General features: G+C 46.7%; 1 protein-coding gene across 2 annotated transcripts in view; it reads right to left on the minus strand.

The window, feature by feature from the left end:
- The window catches only part of GPC3 (glypican 3), a 262,973-nt gene that overhangs the window by 48,354 nt on the left and 193,747 nt on the right, over positions 1 to 20,872 (minus strand). For both annotated transcript variants that reach the window (XM_075008006.1, XM_075008007.1), the window contains exon 7: positions 3,980 to 4,136. In XM_075008006.1, the coding sequence (XP_074864107.1) occupies positions 3,980 to 4,136 (157 nt within the window). The remainder of the gene's footprint in view (positions 1 to 3,979; positions 4,137 to 20,872) is intronic.

Consider the following 20,872-nt stretch of genomic DNA (forward strand, 5'->3'; position numbering starts at 1 on the left):
TACAGAGACAGAAAAAGATGGTGAAGGATTATATGTCTTCAGAGATACTACTGGGCTAAGGAGCATATAAGAAAATTTAAAATGGACTGAAATAACATGAAGTTGAGACACAAAGATTTAATGTATGATAAAAACATGCATCTCCAGGCTTAGCTTGATACAATGGGGCACAGATGGAGCAACTGTATTTCCCTTACATGCACCCTGATGTTTAGGTAGGTGATGAAAGAAAACAGTTCACCCTTAACCAAACTTAATTTTTATTTTGTTGTTTAACATCAATTTGGGTTGGACTAGAGGACTTCAAGGTCTTTTCTGTCTCAACTGATATTTGAATATAAATATTTTATTTACACCTTATGTAAAAAAACACAATCTGGGCTAGAAGTCGGCTTTTAAATCTCTCAACTCTCACCCTCTTAGGGATATTTTAATTGTCCCAGATGAATGAAAGGGAATTTATAAACATCTGGGCTTAGTTTAAGACTCTAAATTTGCCACTGAAACTTCAAAGCTTGCAGGACTGATTTTATCCAGGTTCAGTTGTCTTGGTCTTTAGGAAGAGAAGCACACAGCACTCAAAATGGTAGTGAGTTGGTGTAAGTCAGTGTAGCTCTACCAAAGTCAAAAAGGTCAGTTTTCATCTGCTCCAGACTGGGCCTAAACAGATCATCTGGTGCCAATTACACTTAGCCAGAGTGACAGTCTTTAATGGAGGAACAGAAACAGCTTCCAGGGAAAGGGATGAGAGGTCGCTTTTAGAGCTCTGACACATTAACAACAGTGGTGGCTTCTGAAATCACAGCAGTTCCCCTTTCCGACTGATGGTTATGGGTAAATTGTCTTTCAAAGCATCTAGGGGTTGTCTTCATACACACTTGTCAGCTGTGTTGTACTGAAGATGCTTGTATGCTGACAGGAGAGCACTTCCCCTCCATGGCGTTAATCCATCTCACTGAGGCGCAGTAGCCATGTAGGGGGAAGAAGCTCTCTGACAGACGTAGTGCTGCCTACATGAGAGTGAGGTTGATAGAACCATGTGCCTCAGGGGCGTGGATCTTCCCAAGCCCTGAGGGATGTACTTATAACCATCTAAGTCTAGTGTACAGCCGGCCGCAGGGATATAAGAGCCTAACGACCATTTTCAAAATTGACTTAGGAGCTGAAGCTGATTGACTTTAAGAACATAAGAACATAAGAACATAAGAATGGCCATACTGGGTCAGACCAAAGGTCCATCAAGCCCAGCATCCCATCTGCCGACGGTGGCCAATGCCAGGTGCCCCAGACAAGGAGAACAGAAGACAAGTGATTTATCTCCTGCCATCCATCTCCTGCCCTTGTTATGAAGGCTAGGGCACCATACTTTATCCCTGGCTAATAGCCATTTATGGACCTGACCTGCAAAAATTTATCAAGCTCTTTTTTAAACCCTAATAGAGTCCTGGCCTTCACAGCCTCCTCGGGCAAGGAGTTCCACAGGTTGACTGTGCGCTGTGTGAAGAAAAATTTCCTTTTATTAGTTTTGAACCTACTACCCATCAATTTCATTTGGTGTCCCCTAGTTCTTGTATTATGGGAAAAGGTAAATAATTTTTCTATATTCACTTTCTCCACACCATTCATGATTTTATATACCTCTATCATATCGCCCCTCAATCGCCTCTTTTCCAAACTGAAAAGTCCCAGTCTCTCTAGCCTCTCCCCATATGGGACCCTTTCCAAGCCCCTAATCATCTTAGTCGCCCTTTTCTGAACGTTTTCTAATGCCAATATATCTTTTTTGAGGTGAGGAGACCACATCTGCACGCAGTACTCGAGATGTGGGCGTACCATAGTTTTATATAGGGGAAGTATGATATCTTTTGTCTTATTATCGATCCCTTTTTTAATAATTCCTAACATCCTATTTGCCTTACTAACTGCCGCTGCACACTGCGTGGATGTCTTCAGAGAACTATCCACTATAACTCCAAGATCCCTTTCCTGATCTGTCGTAGCTAAATTTGACCCCATCATGTAGTACGTGTAATTTGGGTTATTTTTTCCAACATGCATTACCTTACACTTACCCACATTAAATTTCATTTGCCATTTTGCTGCCCAATCACTCAGTTTGCTGAGATCTTTTTGTAGTTCTTCACAATCCCTTTTGCTTTTGACTGTCCTGAACAACTTGGTGTCATCTGCAAACTTTGCCACCTCACTGCTTACCTCATTTTCTAGATCATTGATGAACAAGTTGAACAGGATCGGTCCCAGGACTGAGCCCTGGGGAACACCACTAGTTACCCCCCTCCATTGTGAAAATTTACCATTTATTCCAACCCTTTGTTTTCTGTCTTTTAACCAATTCCCGATCCATGAAAGGACCTTTCCTCCTATCCCATGACCACCTAATTTACATAAAAGCCTTTGGTGTGGGACCGTGTCAAAGGCTTTCTGGAAATCTAGGTATATTATGTCCACTGGGTGCCCCTTGTCCGCATGTTTATTAACCCCTTCAAAGAATTCTAATAGATTAGACAGACACGACTTCCCTCTGCAGAAACCATGCTGACTTTTGCCCAACAATTCGTGCTCTTCTATGTGCCTTGCAATTTTACTCTTTACTAGTGTTTCTACTAATTTACCTGGTACTGATGTTAAACTTTCAGTGAGTGTTCTGCTAAGTTACTGCTGAAAATGAATCTACATCACATAAACCTTTTTAAACAGTTAGACCAGTGTCCAAATTCCAGCTAAGAAAGGCCAGGTTGGGTTTGCTACAGTAAAATGATTTTCACCCTCTTTTCAATACATTTACCAGACAGAAAACTGATCTAGGATTCCCTGCGCCGTTGGCACTGGGAGCTGCAAAGGTACGATGGAGCAGTGCTTTGCAACCTTTTTTTTTTAATGAAGTATCCACTTTAAAAAAAAAATTACAAGTGCCTGCAGTATCCACCATTTTCAGCCATGCAATAACCTTGCCATTGTACTTATGATTCTGCATAAAAGATAAATCAAAAAATGAGATGAAAATAAAAGAAGCCCAATTTTTGTATTCATAAAAAGGTTGAGAAACAGTGAGCTACTGTCCCCTCTGGAAGAGCTCTGCTTACCCCCAGGGGTACATGTACCCTTGGCTGAGAACCACTGCGATAGAGAATGGGATTCTGGTACCTATCTCTGCATAACAACATTTAATATTGCCCACCGAACCCAACCCATTCCATGCAGGCCTTGACAAAGGATGAGTGCCACTTCAAGGCCGTGGCTTCTTCCCAAACACAACAGGCCAGATTCCATACCTCCCAGTGCAGGAATCACCTGACCTGGGCACGGTCCCTGGTCCCTCCCTTCTCTTCCAGAACTGGAACACCGAGAATCAGCTGTGCCTAACATTCCCACTCTGGGAGGGAAGGGCAGGAGCAGGGACAGAGCACCAAACAGGAAAGTCACGGCTCCTCTGAGGGAGGGGGAGGAGCACGTAAGCGCAGGGCTCAGTGCGAGAGAAGTGTGTGGAGGAGGAGGGCAGATGGGGGAGCATGGGCCACCAGTGCAGCCCCAATGGGCTGCATGTAGCCTGCAGGTCTTAGAACAAGTGAAAATTGGACCTCAACTGTCTTTCCCTTCACTCAGTGGTCTGCTCCTTTTCACTATACAGAATACGCAACCAGCCGCTGGGGGGCTGCAATCAGCAACACATAAGTGTAATGGAGCCTCTGACTATGCAAACAGCCCCCACTCCCCCCAGCTGAACAGCAGGAAACTTCCCCAGCAAACCTGGTTAAGCGTGCAGCTAGCACCTCCTCTCAGCTGGCTGGGGAGATTATTCTAGCCACACTCACTAGCGTCTGGGAGAAGAGACTCTGGGGGCCGGACTTGTCCCGCCCAGCATCTCATTAACTGTAGTGTTAAAGGGACTCTTGCTCCCAAATACTGAGTAATGTTCAGAGCTGGAACAAAAACTCGAGTTATTCATCTCACTCATCACCTGCTAAGAACTTCAGCTGATTCTTAACTCTTCGCTCTCCATCTCCAGAGGCCCCGCCACAGTCATCTTCATCATCACAGTCTCCACTTTCTGACTCCTCCTCCTCCGGGGTTCTCTCTGGAGCTTTTCGCCGGGATACTGACATGCCCTTCAACAGCTGGAAGACACAAGGTCACAGAGAACAATCAAAAAGGCCCCTTAGCCACTGGCCCACCTCACAGGGCTGCCCTCCTTTCAGGGGTGGCTTCATTCCCAACGGCAGGAATCGCACTGGAGTAACCCTGCATCCTTCTATGCTCTTTGCTTGAGAGAAGCACGAAGGAGGAATGGGCCAGGCAGGAAGGAAAGTGAATTACTCATCACACCCCAGTGAGGGCTCATTACGGAGCTCAGGGACGTTCAGGTACACAAGGGGGATGAGACAACTGAAGAATTTTGCCCTGAAGTTGCTCCCAACGTGCCCCCTATGTAGAGGAGTTGACCTAAGCCCGACCACATGCTGCAAGGGGTTTTCCCAAATTGGCTAAAACTGCTACCTATGGCTGCAATGATTTGCCAGAGTGGGGTTCAGGATGCTTCCCTGAGAGTGGTGCTGGCAGAAAAGCACTGGGTCAACTCCTGCAGAAATCAACAAGACTCCCATTGAGTTCAGCAGGAGCAGAGCTGTGGAACCCTCACTTGAAGACATGGATGGGTGCTGTGCAGGCAACAGCCTGCAAGATGGGACTGTCCGTCTTCTCTGCCGAGTCAAAGAGCTCTACGGAAATGACAAAAGGCTGGCTGGGGAGAGCTCTTCCCCGTGGGGAAGTGACCAGTATGAAAAGAAAAGGCAGAGCATGCAGGGCTTTTATTCTTGCGTGTCACCAGGCTGAAGACACACAGCACCCCACCTGCACTATACAAATCACCAGCAATAACTGCTTAGATTTGCAGAAGCGCTGCAAGCTCCAATCAAAGTCCCAGGGATCAGCCCTTCAGAAAGTCAGGCCCAAGAATAACAATATTATAGCTGGGGAAAACCGTCTGGAAAACAGCTTAGGTGCCCAAATTCGACTGCCCAATAAAGGGCAGCCATCCTACTTTAGACCCGAACTTCATTTTCAGAGAGGTCACCAAAAGTCTTCTCACCCTAGAGTCAGACCGTTACAGCAAAGCCAAGCAATGCTAGCCGTGTGCCCTACTCCCAATGTGCAGTACGGATGACTTGAACCACAGAAGGAATGCAGCAAGCTTGATGGGCAAATCAGCCAGCTCTTTGATAGGGGGTTGAGGAAAAGGGCACAGGAGCCCCATGTTCATTTGCAGCTTTAGGCTGGTTATTCTAGTCTCTCAATGCACACCCAGGATTGTTGAGTGCAAGGGAGAAACTTTTGGCACTGTATAATTTCATTTGTCCAGAGTGGGGTGTCCCGAGATGCTAGATAATTGTAATGACTCTCACCTGGCTAAATGGTAGATCAGAGCCAGCAAGGCAGAGATTTTCAGAAGCCCGCAGCATGTGCAAAGTCCACCAAGGGAGCACATTTTGTAAAAGTGACAGGTCAAGACAGGGCCTGACATACATGGTAGAAATAATGTAGCTGAAGAACTTTTCTAAATGATTGGAAGTAATTGCAAGTATTTTCAATTTCTAAAGTTGCCTCAAGGTTTTTATGTAAAGCCGTAACCAGTTCTTAATTTGTAATGAAAGAGGTGCAGGAGCTTAAGCAAGTTTCCGATTCAGCAAGCCTAGAGGTGCTGGGCTATGAACTGCCAAGCCCCGAAATGCTGGGAATCAGCCCTGGCACTAATTAAGCACTGGCTTTAGCTAATCAGGATATATCTGCTATGTTTTCGGTGTGCTAGTTTACTTTCATAAGAATTTCCAGATCTGCAGAAGTGGGTCTGTCCAACGAAAGCTCACCACCTAATAAATCACTTTGTTAGTCTTTAAAGTGCTACATGACTGCTTTTTTGTCTTCTGATCAGGATACACTCCACATCTAAAAACACGGAGTATGATCAAATCTCCCTAACGAATGTAAGACTCAGATTAGTATCAAACACAGGATTGGCAAGTCATGACACTGTCCCATTAGCTAGGGAGGAAAGAAATGAGCACATTTTGATTATTGGTTTCCTTTTGCTGATCTTTCCCATTTACTGTTTCTAAAACAACCAAACTATTCCATCATAAACAAATTTGTTCCAAAAAGTTTGAGTCAGCCCATTCATATATGCTGAAAAATTCCTTCTCTGCCCACTACATAACTAAAAGCTGGAATTTAATCTGCTGACATTAGAAGAAGAAAAAGAAAGAAAAAAGAAAAGAAAAACAACAGAGAAGATATTGCAAAATGGAAGTTTATTGAATACTTCAGAGGTTTAGTTAGTTTCATCTGCTTGCAAGGCATTTTTAATAACTGGAATCCAGGTTATATTTTTAAACTATTAAACTGGATTAGAAAACAGCTCCCAAAATATTTAGTTGCTGGAGTTTATACAACCTTAGAGGAATGCTTTCAGCGTCTGGCTTCACATGTCCACAAAAATGTAAACACATATGTTACTGTTTCTATTAACGTTGCATAACCTAATGAAAAGCAAATGGTTTGGACTCAGCTCCACTTTATTTTTGTATTTCTTGCCACCCATATTTACTTGCTGCACATATTTAATAACGACCCATGTAAAAATGTTTACTTCGCATATGTATAAACATGATGTATGGAAACTAGCTGGGAAATATATTAGATGTATAGGAGCCGAAACAAAACAAATGAGGTGGACAGTTTTTCATAATTAAATAAGCAGTTTTGCTAGGGCTGGTGAGACTGCATTTTAACTGCTTGCTGCAAAAAGTACCTACAGATGGAATACTGTGAAGTTCATAAACCTCTTTGCATTTATGGAAAACTCACAACCTGTCACAGCTGATGTCTACATGGCTCTCTATTAACGCACCAGCTATCTGGGTACACTTCCATATGGTAACACCAACGAGAACTCCCACATTAGACATGTTCCCATCTGCTCCTTAGTTTCACACCTTTGCTTTCCTTTCACAGCAAACTGTCCTCTTCCACTTCCCTCCTTTTTAATGTAGGCAGCTTTCCAAAGACTTTTCCAAAGGGACTCAAAGTGAGTTAATAAATGACAATGGAAAACGGACACTGAGTTGTCGGAATGGTCTGACTTCACATATCCCTTCAACAGTGCCTACGAACCATCTTGTCATGTACTGGGTGTGTGAGCCAACACACACTGAAGTCCAAGGGTGTTCGGAGAGAGGGGCTGTTTCCATTCATTTGAACAGATTTTGTCTTTGGGCCTCCATAGGTGTTTTTGAAGAACCTCTTTTTCAGTTGCTCAAACTCTTTCCCTGGAAGACTCCATGACCACTAAAATAATAAGGGCTTTGGCTATGGTGTAGCAGAGGGAAGATTTCACATAGGGGAGGAATACTGTGATCATTTAAGAACTTCACATCTTTGTTTTATAGGTTTTCCCCTCCAAATCTAGCCAAAAGTTGTCATGGAAAGGCCTGAAGAAGGAATCTTGTCAAAAAGTAAACCATGTAATAGCTCCTAATGTTGGTTGTGAAGGTATATTTGTACTGCCTGGGGGATTCTCAGAGCGGCATGTTTGTTTGTTGGGTACGGTCTATTCTGGGAGGTAGAGGAAATAACCTGTCTTTGCAAGACCAGAAGTAGCATATTTATTATCAGGAGTGGGTGAGATCTCTTGATCTACAGCCTGCAAGAAGTCAAACTAGAAGCTCATGATGGTCCCTTCTGGCTTTAAAGTCTGTGCATAGATGGAGTGACGGGACATGGTCTTCCACTGAGATCAAAGGGAAGAAACCTGGCTCCACCCCCTCAGTGGGCAGAGCTTGGCAAGCCACGCCTCCTGCTGAGAGCAGAGGGGCAGGACCGAAAGTTTAAGGGGTGGGCCCTGAAGCTCACATGTGCGAGAGCCAGCAAAGCAAGATGCCGCTCATCCGCTGCCAAGCCTTGCCCCCAAGATGGAGGTCTACAGTGCTGAGGATCAAAGGAAGTCCTAGGGCTGCTGAGTTACCAGTACCTGGAAGAGCTGCCAGCACTGCTGTGTATCCCAGGGAGAAACCCCAGGAGATGGAGGTACACTCACACAAGCTCATAGGAAGTAGTCCAGGAACACCAGACATTAGTCTGGTTGTGTTGCCACAGCCAAGGTGAAGTTGTTTTGGTGGGATCCTCACTGATGTTAGGGTCCTGGGCTGGGACTCAGTGGGGCAGGGTGCACTCAGGTGCCTGTAACCTTCCAGCACCATCCTCACTTAGGCCAGGCAGCTTGTATTCACCATTGCTCCCCCTCTCCAGAGGGTCAGAGCCCTGAGACTGCAGAGTATTGGAGGGTTGGGGGGGGCATGGCCTCTGCCCAAGACTACAGGAGGGGGACGGCCATGGACCACTATGCTACACTTGCGCTGGGATCAAACACCCACAGCGCCAAATCCGTGAGCCTGGGTCTGCTAACGGGGGATTGCGGGGCTACAAACAGCAGTGTAGGGCTTTGAGACCAAATCCCTTGTGGGTCAGAACCAGAACGCTAGAACCAGGCTTTGGTATGAACATCTACATTGGCATTTACAGCCCTGTCCTGTCTCTCCCCACCAAGCCCTGTGAGTCTCAGCCAGCTGACCCGGGCCAGACGCCATGCGGTGCATCTTTTGGCAGTGTAGGATACCCCGTGTCCAAAACAGTGGTTCTCTGCCCTGGTTCGCGTGCAGCCCATTCAGCACATGGCTACAGCCCAGCTGCGCACTAATGGCAGAGGGGACTTGTAAAGGCCGCCCTGTGACACAGCAGGCTCTAGGGTCCGGGCTGCTGGGTGCCCTCAGCCCCACACAGCAGCGTAAGAGTCCAGGGTCTGTTGCTAAATGTTGCAGGTTTAATGGCCAGGATTCCACTCAAGATTATTTTTGCTTTGATCAAAGCAGTGTTTTCAGCAGCTGGGTATTTAAGAGGAAAACCCTGACTGAGTGGGCATTTCAGGAGAGCTGTGCCAAACACTGTCCATTTGCATCGTCCCCTGTCAGTGGTGGGTGTTGACTTGTCTGTGATAGGGGCAGAAGGAATCACAGTTTCATTATTTTAGAGCTTCCTATTGAGTTGCCTAGAAGAGGCCCCCTAAAATCAGTGCATGCTATTGACCATTTGGGTTCCTAGGTCTCCTGAACCCCCTTGCTATGACTGGTATCCCCTGCCCTGAGGTACCATGACAGCACTAGCAGTGAAAGAGAGAGTCCAAAATGAAGAAAGTTGCTGCAGTACATTTCCCTGTAACTGTGCAGATTTGATTATTCAATTTCCACTATAATTCTGAACAATATTTGAGCAGCAAGCTCAGTCTCCATTTCTTCCACTCTGCATTTGATCATGTTCCAAAGGCTTACTACAAGTACGCTAAGAATTTCAGCAAAACTCTTCGAGCATTTTTATTAAATTCTTTCAGTCATGCAAACTAAATTAAAGGACAGCTACGTTCACCAGAAGGCTACAAATATTAATCCAAGCTTCCCTCAACTCCTAGGGGAATTTTATTTTGATAGAAATAATCTCTGCTCACCCTAATTATTCATTTCACTATTGAGTTTATTTGCTTCATATATTTTTAAAATTAGGTTGCAATGAATGTTTTCGCCTTAAAAGGGAAGGGTAGTTCTGGCTCAATTTCAGGACGTAATCTGGCCTTGTACGCATGACTTCAGTGTTTGTTATGATAAACTAAGTCTGAGATAAGAATGCAAAGATTAGGTGATCTAAGGAGTGACATACAGATTTCTGGTTAAGGGCTATAAAGATATGATTAATGTGTCATAACTCTTCTTGTGCTTGTATGTAGAAAACAGTGCAGGCAGGGTGGCTGGGGTGGTAGGATAGACGGTTCTGTAAAAAACAAGAAGAATGAGCAATAGAACTTTTCACCAGTGGCCAGCTCAGAGCCAGCTGGGTCCTTACCTGGGTTGTGTATTTGCCCCTTCTGTGTTTGTCTTTAAAGCTGCAGTTATAACTTATATATTAAACATATTGATAAGTATGTACGCACTGGAATGCCTCAGACCAGCAGTTCTCAGACTGTGGGTCAGGACTCTGAAGTGAGGTGCAACCCTGAGTCACCAGGGCTGGACTTCGACTTTCTGGGGCACAGGACTGAGGCTGGAGACCCTCCACCCGGGGCTGAAGCCACAGTGCAACCTATCTGCTCAGGGCCAAAGCACAAGCTCCTCCACCCAGAACAATGAGGCACAGTTTACCATCATCCCCCTGTCCGTCCTCCCCACCCCCCTGCTCACCAGGGGCACTGAGGCTTGGATGACATCAGGCTTCAGTCCTCCCTCCTGGGGTCACATACACATTGAACCTCTCTAATCCATCACTCTCTCACCTGGCATCATCTGTAAACCTGCATGATTTTAGTTCGTTGAATGGGTGGGGCCAAGTTTCCCGTGATCCCATAAAGTTTGTTTACAGCCACCAGTCCTGGTTCTCAGTGTTCTGTGCTGTTATTTAGCTCAATATCCAAGAGCCCAGCAAGCAGTGGGAGTGTTGGTAATGCTCCTGGGCAATATCGACCGTCTGTGGTCCAGCAAATTCTCTCATCTGGCAACAGTCAGGTCCCAAGGGTTCTGGATTGGTGAGATTCAACCCACAATAACCTGTGTTGTCAGAAGTGGGGTCGCAGTGCAAGGAGGTTTGAGAACCACTGCTGTAGACAACCTTACCTACAATAACTTACAGTGTCAATGCAGTGTTCAGAACCTGCTTGATTTTTTTAAACCTCCATCAGCGCCACAGACCAAGCCAAATCATGAATATTTCCAAAACCATGGCTGTTCATATGTAAATTACCTCTTTGAGATGGCATAGGAATTGAGGGGAATCAACATTCTCAATTACATTGACCTGGAAGGTACACAAAAGCAAGCAGTCCTGTAGCACCTGAAAGACTAATTTGTTCGTCTTTCAGGTGCTACAGGACTGCTTGTTGTCAAGCTACAGACTAAGATGGCTGCCCCTCTGAGACTATTACCCTAGGAGGTTAGAACTTTCAAGCTGATGGATTATTTTCTTCACATTTGTCCTGTTCCCTTCTGGGAAAGATACAAATGGGGCATATTCTCACCTGATGCAAACTGCATTGGTCCCTTGAATGTAATGGAGCTGTGTTGATCTTTACCAGCAGAGGATATAACATGGGAACGTGATGCTTATTAGGTGCATTGATAACAGCAAATGCTGAGAGTTGCATGCACTTTGGAGGACAGGAACAAAATTCAAAATGACTTTGACAAATGGAAGAATTGATCTGATATCAGAACAATGAAATTCAACAAAGAGAACTGCAAAGTACTACAGGTAAGAAGGAAAAATCAAATGCATAACTACAAAATGGAGAATAACCAGCTAGGCAGCAGTAATGTTGCAATGGATTTGGGGATTACATTGGATCACAAACTGAATAGGAGTCAACAGCGTGCTGCAGTCACAAAAATGGCAAATACAGTATCATTCCAAGGGGTATTAAGGAGAGTGTGGTATTAAGATGCAGTAGGTGATCGTCCCATTCTACTCAGTGCTGATGGAGCCTCAATTCTGGGTGCCACACGTAGGAAAGAGGTAGACAAACTGGAAAGTGTCTAGATGGCAACAGCAAAAATGATCAAAGATTTAGAAAATGATCAATTTTTTAATAAATTGGCCTTGCTTAATCTCAAGAGAAGATTACTGAGGGGGACCTGAGAACAGCCTTCCAATATATGAAGGGCTGTTACAAAGGGGATGGGGAGTAATTGTTTTCCGTACCATTGAAGTTAGAACAAGGTCTGAGACTAATCTGTGGTGAGTGAGTTTGGTTAGATATTAGGTATCAGGAAAAACTTTCTGTCTGTAAGGAATCCACATCACTGGAGGTTTTGAAGAACAAGTTGGACACACACCTGTCAGGAATGGCTTAGGTTTACCTAGTGCTAACTCAGTGCATCAGGACAAGTTGAGCACTATCACAATATGGGCTGAACTGCTCAAATTCGGCACCCTTGGGACCTGATCAGTGCTGGACAAGAAAATTTGCCAGATCACGGGAGGTCAATACTGTCTAGCAGCATTACCAATACTTACACTGCTTGCTGGGCTCTTAGACAACATTTAGGGTACATTACAGCTAAATAACAGCACAGAGCACTGAGAGCCAGGACTGGTAGCTAAAAATAAACTTCATGGGACCCTGGGAAACTTGACTACATCCACGATAAGTGGTCATCCAGCTAATTAAAATCATGCTGGACTATGGATGTTGCCGTATGAGAGAGTTCTGGATTAGAGAGGTTCAACCTGGATGGATGGATAGATAGATAGCTCTTTCTTTCTATATATATATGTATCTATACTTAAATGTCAAGGGAATTAGTGCTTTAAAATACCTATAACACACATACCTACACATGAGTAAGCGTCTGTTTGTCTGTCTATGTATCTCTCTGTATAAACGCATTCCTTCCATTTGTTTTACATTTTGGAATGGGGACATTCTAAAACAGTGGGATATTTTTATCATTATGGTTTGGCGGAGTGGTGATCAGATGACTGTAAACTCACACAGCCAGATAAATTGTGATTAAGCTAAAACTTGCCCATTGTTCCACACTACTTTACTGATCACTACACTGTATATTTTCCTGCCTCTTACCATAGACTCCAAACCACAAGATGTGAACAGGCTGTACTGGCAGGGAATGTTTAGGGTTAGTTCCTATTTAAGGAAGAATAAACTATGTTCAGGCCACCAGACAGAATTCCACAGAGCGTGCAGACTGTAATAGTTGTTCCATAATGGCTTGTGGAAACCAAAGCACCTAACAGGGTTCCCATCAGAGCTGCACGTTGCCAAAGGGATTTTCAGCACTGGCCTCATGCTGCTCCTCAGGAAGTCAGTTTGTGCTTTGCCAATAACATCCGTGGGAGTAGAGGTAGGAACACAGAACGCTTATGCCAGTCCCACCCATAGCTCTTTAATGGAATAATGAGTGGAAACTGCTTAGACCAGCAATGGGCAACCAAGAAGAGCCAGTGGGCTGCATGAGCGGCCCTCCATCTCGGGGTTGCAGCAGCCATGGTCCCCTGGGGTTCCAACTACAGCCCATGGACTCCTGTCTGCTCCACACCCATGTGCATTTCCCACACAACGGCTCTGCAGCCCTGCATTTCCTACTCCTCCGCTGCCCTCCTAGCACTTTCAGAGCACCACTGATCACCTTAGTTGTGCTTTGCTCCCTCTCCTCCCAGAGCACAAACGCTGTGAATCAGCTGTTCCCAGCATTCCAGCTGGGGGGGGGGGAAGGGGAAGGAGCGGGGTGCAGCCTGATCAATAGATTCATGGTGGTCCGAAAGTGCTGGGAGGTCAGGGGAGGAGCTGGTAAGCGCAGGGCTCCAGTGCATGAGAGGCACGTGGGACAGGGGACAGACAGAGGTCCACAGGCAGAGCCCCAGGGACACGCACATGGAGCCCCAGCAGGCCGCAGGTTGCCCATCACTGACTTAGGCTGAAAACTCTTTGGAAGCAGGGACTATTTGTTTGTTCTATGTCTTATAACACCTGGCGCCCACTGGGTCTGGTCCGTGACTAGGGCTCCTATGCAGTGCAGGAACTAAAACTTGGCTTGAGCTGAAAATAACAAAATCCCACTCAGCCGAAGGGTGGATCTCCACAAACAGTTTGCGTCAAGGGGGTGAAACCTTCCTCACACTAGCCTGCCCCACACACAGCATCCCTGTGCAGCCTGTGGCCACATCCTCAAACTCCCTGGGTGCCTGTTGATCTATGCTGCTTGGAAACAGAAGGAGATTAAAGCGCACCTGGGAACTTTAAGCAGGCAGCAGTAAGGGCCACCTGGACCTTTGGTGTGTGGAAGGCTGGTGCAAGGGAGATTTATATCCCCGTTCGCTGCAAATTAAGGGCTGGTCTACACTGGGAACTTCCATCAGCACAGCTACGCCTCAGAGCACTGTGAAAAGCCCAGCCCCTGAGAGGCAGCTCTGCCCCCAACCCCCAGCCCAGAGACAGCCACAGAATTCCTCTTGTAGCTGCCACTTGTGGGGGAGGAGGGGTGGCGAAGGCAAGGGGAGGAGCTGCAGTACGGAGGGCCTACCCTGAAGAGGTGCAGCGGAGCTGAAGCGTTCCTAGTGACAAGCCCTAGCAGAAATTCCCCGCTGTGCTTCCAAGGCAGAACTGAGCTACAAAGAAGGGTAACAAAGCTTGCCTGGAAAAATCCAGCCCCCTCCCTTGGAGGAGCGGAGAGCCAGCAGGTGTCAGAGCTGGGGCCATTTGGATGAGACCGGTAGGATCCTAGACCTGCCTGAGGTCAGGAGTGCACAGAGTGGGGGGCAGGATCCCTGGGGGAGGTGAAATCTCATAAGCGGGATGCAGCATGACTAGCTGCTGGGTCTCAGGCTCATCCGTCTCATTAACAGTGTGGAAACGTGACTGGTTTTAGGTCTGTGTATTCACATGTCTATACCCACTGATAAAGTTTTGACATTCTACACACTTCTTCTCTTACATGTGCCAAAAGGCGGGTTTTTCTTCGTATGAACAGAAGCAAAATTTCTGTTGGCTTGGATGACATTAGACAGGTGGGGGAGCCCGGCTAACTGCAGGGACGAAAAGTGGGGCCCGACCTAAAAGTTTCCCCAACTTTTTTATTTTTTCAAGTCAGCCATGAAAAGAAGGACCCTGATGTTAACCGCCAGGTTAACTCTGGTCTCTCACGACTCATCTGTGCAGGACCTTTTGCTTGGGAGTGCGCCTGGCAAACTCCAATCTTGGCCCTGACTACACAAGCTGATCCATGTGAGCAAACCCCAGTGCCTGGTGCAGCCGGCAGGAGAGGTGCTGCACCTTGTCCTCACCGCTTTGTCTGTCGCCAGTGAAAGGCCCCTACTGCACCCTGCTTTCTGAGTAAGGACCCATGATGGACTGCATCAAGGGCCTGATCCGGCAGTCATTCACAGGGCCAGACTCCTGAACAAGCTTTGCTCACAGACTGCCTGAGAAGGGAGGATGGAGTCCTCCTCCCTGTCCCAGCCGAGAGCACCAGTAGAACTGGCTGGCCTCTGCTCCCACGCCATGGCATGTAATTGATTGAAGCTGTCTTGGCTCATAGGGCCATCCTCAGCCTAAGCCTCCAGCCATGCTGCATGTGGGAAATCTGCAGCAGGATGCAAAGATTCCCCTTGTGCAGCCTCTCTGCTATGGCTTACTGGATTTCGCAGGTGGGAACCCTCCTGCCCAAGGAGAGGTGAGAACAGCGTTCCCTGGAAGCTGAGGGCTTGTACAGCTGCTCCAGAGAGTGTCAAACGGTGTTTCGGTGATTAGCAGAGCACCCACAGTTTGCTTTGTGTTTCCGCTGGTGGTGCGCATCCACATATGCCTGAGTGCACGTACAAATTTATTCCACACATGGGAAAGCTGAGAGCGCCTTGGGTGAGAACTCTCTTGCTCACGAGGAGGGGAGATCATAATGCCATCTGGCTTGCCCCTTCCCCAAATACCAATGTCTGGGTTTGGCTCCAAAACTGCCTATGTAATTTCATCTCGTCATCTGTGAGGCTGTAAGATGCGCTGCGTGTCTTTGCAGTTGCTATTCGTTGCACCAGTTTTGCCCTCTTCAACCAGTGGTTTTCAACCTTTGCACTTCTGTGGGATCCACAGGCAGCCCACAAAGTCTTCTCTGGGCCTCAGGCTGAGAACTAGAGTGCTCCCACCTTCCTGCCTTCAACCCATATGCCCAGTGCCCTCCACCTAGAGACTGCTCTACAGAGTAGGGCCAGCAAACTGCAGAGCAGGGCAGGTGGCAGGGACTCTGACCCCAGCCCCCACTGCACAGGGACCCCCAAACCTGGCCCCAGCATGACCCCAGATCCTAGTTCCACCGGCAGCCCAGGTCCTGGCCCTGCTCCAGCTGAGCGGCAGCTAACATCCAAGTCCGCAGGGGTATTTAAATCATAGCTGAATCATGGGAAAGCTGAAGATTTTAATGTGAAACTTTCCCCCTTTAGGGGGCTCAGTGTCTCGTACAGGAATATATATGGAACACAGCTGTGGCTGTTCTACTTACAGAGATCATTATCTGATCACAAGCAAGACTGGAGGGAAAGTGACCCGTTTTAAAAGGGGCAGTTGTTAAACTTGTGTGTTCTGAGCTTTGTGGCCTGATCACATACAGACATGGAGCAAAAAACATCACTCCTTCCCTCCCCCCGCCTGCCCAACACACCTAGAAGGAACAAGACCTGAATTTGGTGCATCTAGCGTCTACCGGTTCCAGCCAGGGAAGTTGTGCAAACACTCTCCACTCCTTTCCCCTCCACTGGCTCCACTCACATCCTCCACTGTGCAGCTGGGGGACCAATTCTGCAAACGACGGGGTGTGGGAAAATTTCTGCACCCACGCGGGGCTCCTTGGAGGTTATGTGCTGGTGTGGTGCAACCCATGTCAGGCAGCCTGACTTATTAAACCATGGCTCTGTCTTGCTGGCAGCAGACTACATGTTATGGTAAACTTAACGTTCATTGGCAACATCCACCAAACAAAAAAGCAGGGTGGGGTCATGCAAACAATAAGGAGCTCATTTGTGTTGGGAGAGGTCTAAGTTGTGGTTGACATGGGCGAGTTTTCCTTTGCTACACCTTGGCAGTATATAAGAGGCAGAGAAGAAACCTGTTCCTAATAGTACTCCCATTTCCAACTCAGCACAGTAAGGAGTAGTTGCTAATTAAATGTTAATAAAATGGATACAGACGCTGGGTCTGGAAAAGTCATTTTCAGCATTTAGGAAAACAACAAGGAATGTCAGCTGTTTTTTCACCTGCTCTAAAAGGAAATACTTGGCTGTTACCCATGACACCCGCCTTTCACTCACTGTACAGAAATCTGCTAGCAATCTCGAGGTTTGAATTACATGGAGACAGTTTTTAAAAAGCATCTTTTTGCTAAGCTAGAGATCACTGCTTCACTTGCCATTTATTTCTCAAAATTCAAGGTCCCATTAGACGATGCAGGTTTTATCTCCCTGCATGCCCAGATGGTATCATGAAATGACATATCTTCACACAAGTGGAAATTTTTCCCAGAAGGAATTTTGCATTTCAATAGACACCAGTCACAATAGAAAAATTCCCCATAACACCCTCTTGCAGGGAGTATACACAAAGCATTATACTCTGCCCAGTAGCAGTTTACTATTTAGGCTGTGTTCATTAGACAAAATTAATTTTAAGTAATTTTAGCTTCCCTTGTGCCAAAGAAAAAAGCTTCCTATCGAGGCCTTCACTAATGAGCCAGCAGAAGTTTGCATTCAGGGATTGAGGGGTTTCCACAAAACCGGTTTGTTCTTTGATGAATGCTGAGTAATGGGTCTCTTTACTATTTCACAGGTTAACAGAACACCCTTTTGTAACGTTTGCATTCTCCGAGGAAAAAAGATGCTCTGTGAATCACAACCTGTAACGTCTTTGCCACCATCTCGTGCTCCTTGGTTTAGGAACATGCTAATTGCCATCCTGGTTCAAAGCAGGGACCCATTTCCTGGTCTCGTACCAGATGTTCCAGAGAAGGGCACAAGAAACCTCACTGTGGACTATTACCAAATAACCTGCCCTTCCCCAGAGTTTCTTTTTAACACCTGCAATTAGCAGTTGGCTTACACCATGTAGCACAAAGGTTTATAGTCCATCTAACAGTGGCCGTTCCCATTGAATGTATTGATGGAGAATCCCTTCCCAAACCTTACTGACTGCTTGGCCTGAGTGCTATCCAATGGCAATGAGTTCCAGGGGATAACGATGTGTTCTGTGAAACCAAGTATATCCCGTGTCAGTTTTAAATGGGTTGCCTTTCAGTTTCTTTGACTGATCCCTGTTTCTTCTCTTAGGAACCAGTAAACAGAAGTGCCCAAATGAGCCTTTTTATACCAAACATTATTTCACTCACATCCCCTACTTATCTCCCTTCTAAACAGTCCAGTTCTTTGGCAACTTTTCTTCCAATGTAAGTTCAGTCCTGCGGACAGGGCCTGTCACTCAGACCTCCTTTACCTGAGACAGGGTGACCACAGCTGGAGGCAGTATTCTGTTCACTAAGTAATGGCCTCTGAATACTGTTTTCCATCCCATTCCTTACACACCCAGGCATGCTGCTTGCTTTTTGATCGTCTCCCCTGAGCGCAGGCCTTTGCAGAACCACCCACAGGACACTCAGTGCATCCCTGAGCCACCATGGCCCCTAAAGGGGAAGGCATCAATAAGGTGCCTGCTGTTTATTTCTAGATGACACAGCGTGAACAATTCCAACTCTCTTCTGGAGCAAGGGCGGGGGGCACCAGCCAAAGCACCCTGCAGCACAGTGAGAGCAACTGTCTAAATAAATTCTCTTTGATTATTACTTAGGCACAGTCCCAGGTCCAATTCTGTCATCCCCCCCCACAGCCTAACATGGGCTCTGCAGAGCCCCTCTCTGCTGTAAGCACAGCAGGACAGGCACACTAGGGTGAGAGCTAGTGTTGTACTGGTTCTTTATCTTTGGGTTCTCCCCAAGTAATGGAAAACTCCTTCTCCCCCACTGCTGGTAAATCGACTTTTCTGGCGATGTACTAGCCAACTGGAGACACTGTCATAAATCTATGGGTTCTCGGCTTAATTTGGACTTAGCTCTTGAAATGAAAAACGTCCCTCACCACCGAGTCAAGGGAAATGGATACAGATTCCTTCCCACCTGCTAATTAAAACCAGTCCCTTTTGGTTGTTTCCATCGATCAGAGCAGGAGGAGGAGCTGACAAGGCACTCTCAATTCCTCCTTGATGAGACCCAGGGTTTCTCACCAGCGAATGATAGAAAGGATTGGACATGATTACAGCCCTCCGAGGAAGCGATGGTTAGTTAACTTTCACTGGCACCTTTACAAACAGGATGATTTAATCTCCACTGCTCTTGCACTCAGATAGGCAAGGTGTTCCTTGCCTCAGCATGGACACACCACCATACAGCAGAGGGCACATGAGACAAACAGATTACCTGAGATTTACAACCAGCCCGTTCGCTTTCTCGTAGCCATTATTCTGACGCCTCGGGGTCCCCTGCCATCGCTCTTCCCACACCTGTGAATAACGTCTATTTATGGTTTCTTTTGGGTTAAGATAGGAAGGAAGAGGAGAACATTACGGGTAAGAAAAGAAGCCATATGGCCCTTCCAGGGCTGCTACAAAACCAGGATATACAAATCTATTCATGACTCATCATCATCTGGATCTCGGCTCTAGTCCAAGGGGTTAGCCACAGCAGCAGCCTCTCTTCCTATGGACAGTTAACAAGAACAATTTACCTCCTTCCTCCTTGTAGCAACCTTTTACGTACATGAAAGTTGTAATTGTCTTGTACGCATGCGAGACCCAGTGTACTACAGACAGATGTTCATAAAGAGATGCCTGAGGTACATCCTTCGCATCAAATGGCAAGACAAACCTGTACGCGGCCTTCCAAAGCTGCTGCTGCTCCTGCTGATCTGCAGTCCTTAGGCCATACTTAGCGGGTCTGTGAAAGGCATCACTTGCTCTTACCCATATGCCTGAGGGGAACCCAAGCCACGTTAATTTTCACTTGTGGGTGAACTCCTGCCCCTTGACATCTGCACAAGAAGGGCAGAGTTGATGTCAATGTTGCCTGAAACAGTTTCAGATGCTCTCTTCTCCACCCTCACGCTGTTGTTGCTTCCCAGCCCCTCTCCCAGGAACTGTCTTGCTGATTTTGACATTTCGCTCTCCCTCTCAACTCCAGCAGCCTCAGCTGCTGCAACAGCGGCAACTCCTCTGCTCACCAAAATGGCCGTGCTGGAGGGGCCTGGCCCAGGGGAGGGAGAGGTGAGTGTGTGCAAGGCTCTAATCTCCTCATATTTATGGATTCTTAGGGATCGGGAGGGAATGCAGAGCTCCCATGGAATATGCCCTGCCAGCTTCCTGCCTTGGGTCTTCAGCAGTTACTCTGTCACCCCACTATGCTGGGATGCCAGTAGAGGCATTACCACATGCAGGTACTGAGCTGTGGAGGAGACATGAAAACAGGAGGAATTGAGCCTAGAAATTGGGCCTCCATGTGGAGTGCAGCCTGTCCCTGGGCCTGGACCATGCAGGAGCTGCTGGTTGGCCCAGAGCCATCTCTGCTTAAAACCCAAGATAACCAGCTTATCGGGTGTTAGAGCTAGTCATGACAATATATCAGCAGGTTACAGTCACATATGAGCCAGGCACACGTACACAGATATAAAGGTATGTATCTGGAGAGTGCCAATACCAATGAAAAATGCTATATGCGGATATTGACACTGCTGACAAACAGTGGGTATCCTACCTGGATTTGGGGTCCGCCTGCCCTCTTTTGCTAGAAGATGCATGCTCGCACAGAGATGGGCAAATTAGTAGCTCAGAAGAAGAGGCAACCCACATGTAGCCAGACTATGCCTGACCTTCTCAACACTAATTCAAACTTTCTACCCTAAGTGGAGCTATGCAAAGATTTCCTGTTGCCTCCAACACTGGTCTTTGTGCATCACTTGGAGTTACTTGTAATTTCCATCTGCTGCTGTCTGTGAGACAACCCACCTCACATTCCGGGCATCAGGTAAGAAGGGAACAAAAGCAAGTAATGAGTTTCTATGTCTGGATTTTTTTTCCCCTTCACTCACAGATGCACTGTGTAAATAAATGACATTGAGAGCTTCTCTGCTGACAGCTTCCCTCTTCTCCAGGCCTTCCAACAAAGACTGCGCACTCGATTCATACACCTTTGTACTCAGACCGTTCATGTAGCAAGGGTATCTACTC

The sequence above is a fragment of the Carettochelys insculpta genome, chromosome 13 (assembly GCF_033958435.1).
Source record: "Carettochelys insculpta isolate YL-2023 chromosome 13, ASM3395843v1, whole genome shotgun sequence".
Classification (NCBI taxonomy): domain Eukaryota; kingdom Metazoa; phylum Chordata; order Testudines; family Carettochelyidae; genus Carettochelys; species Carettochelys insculpta.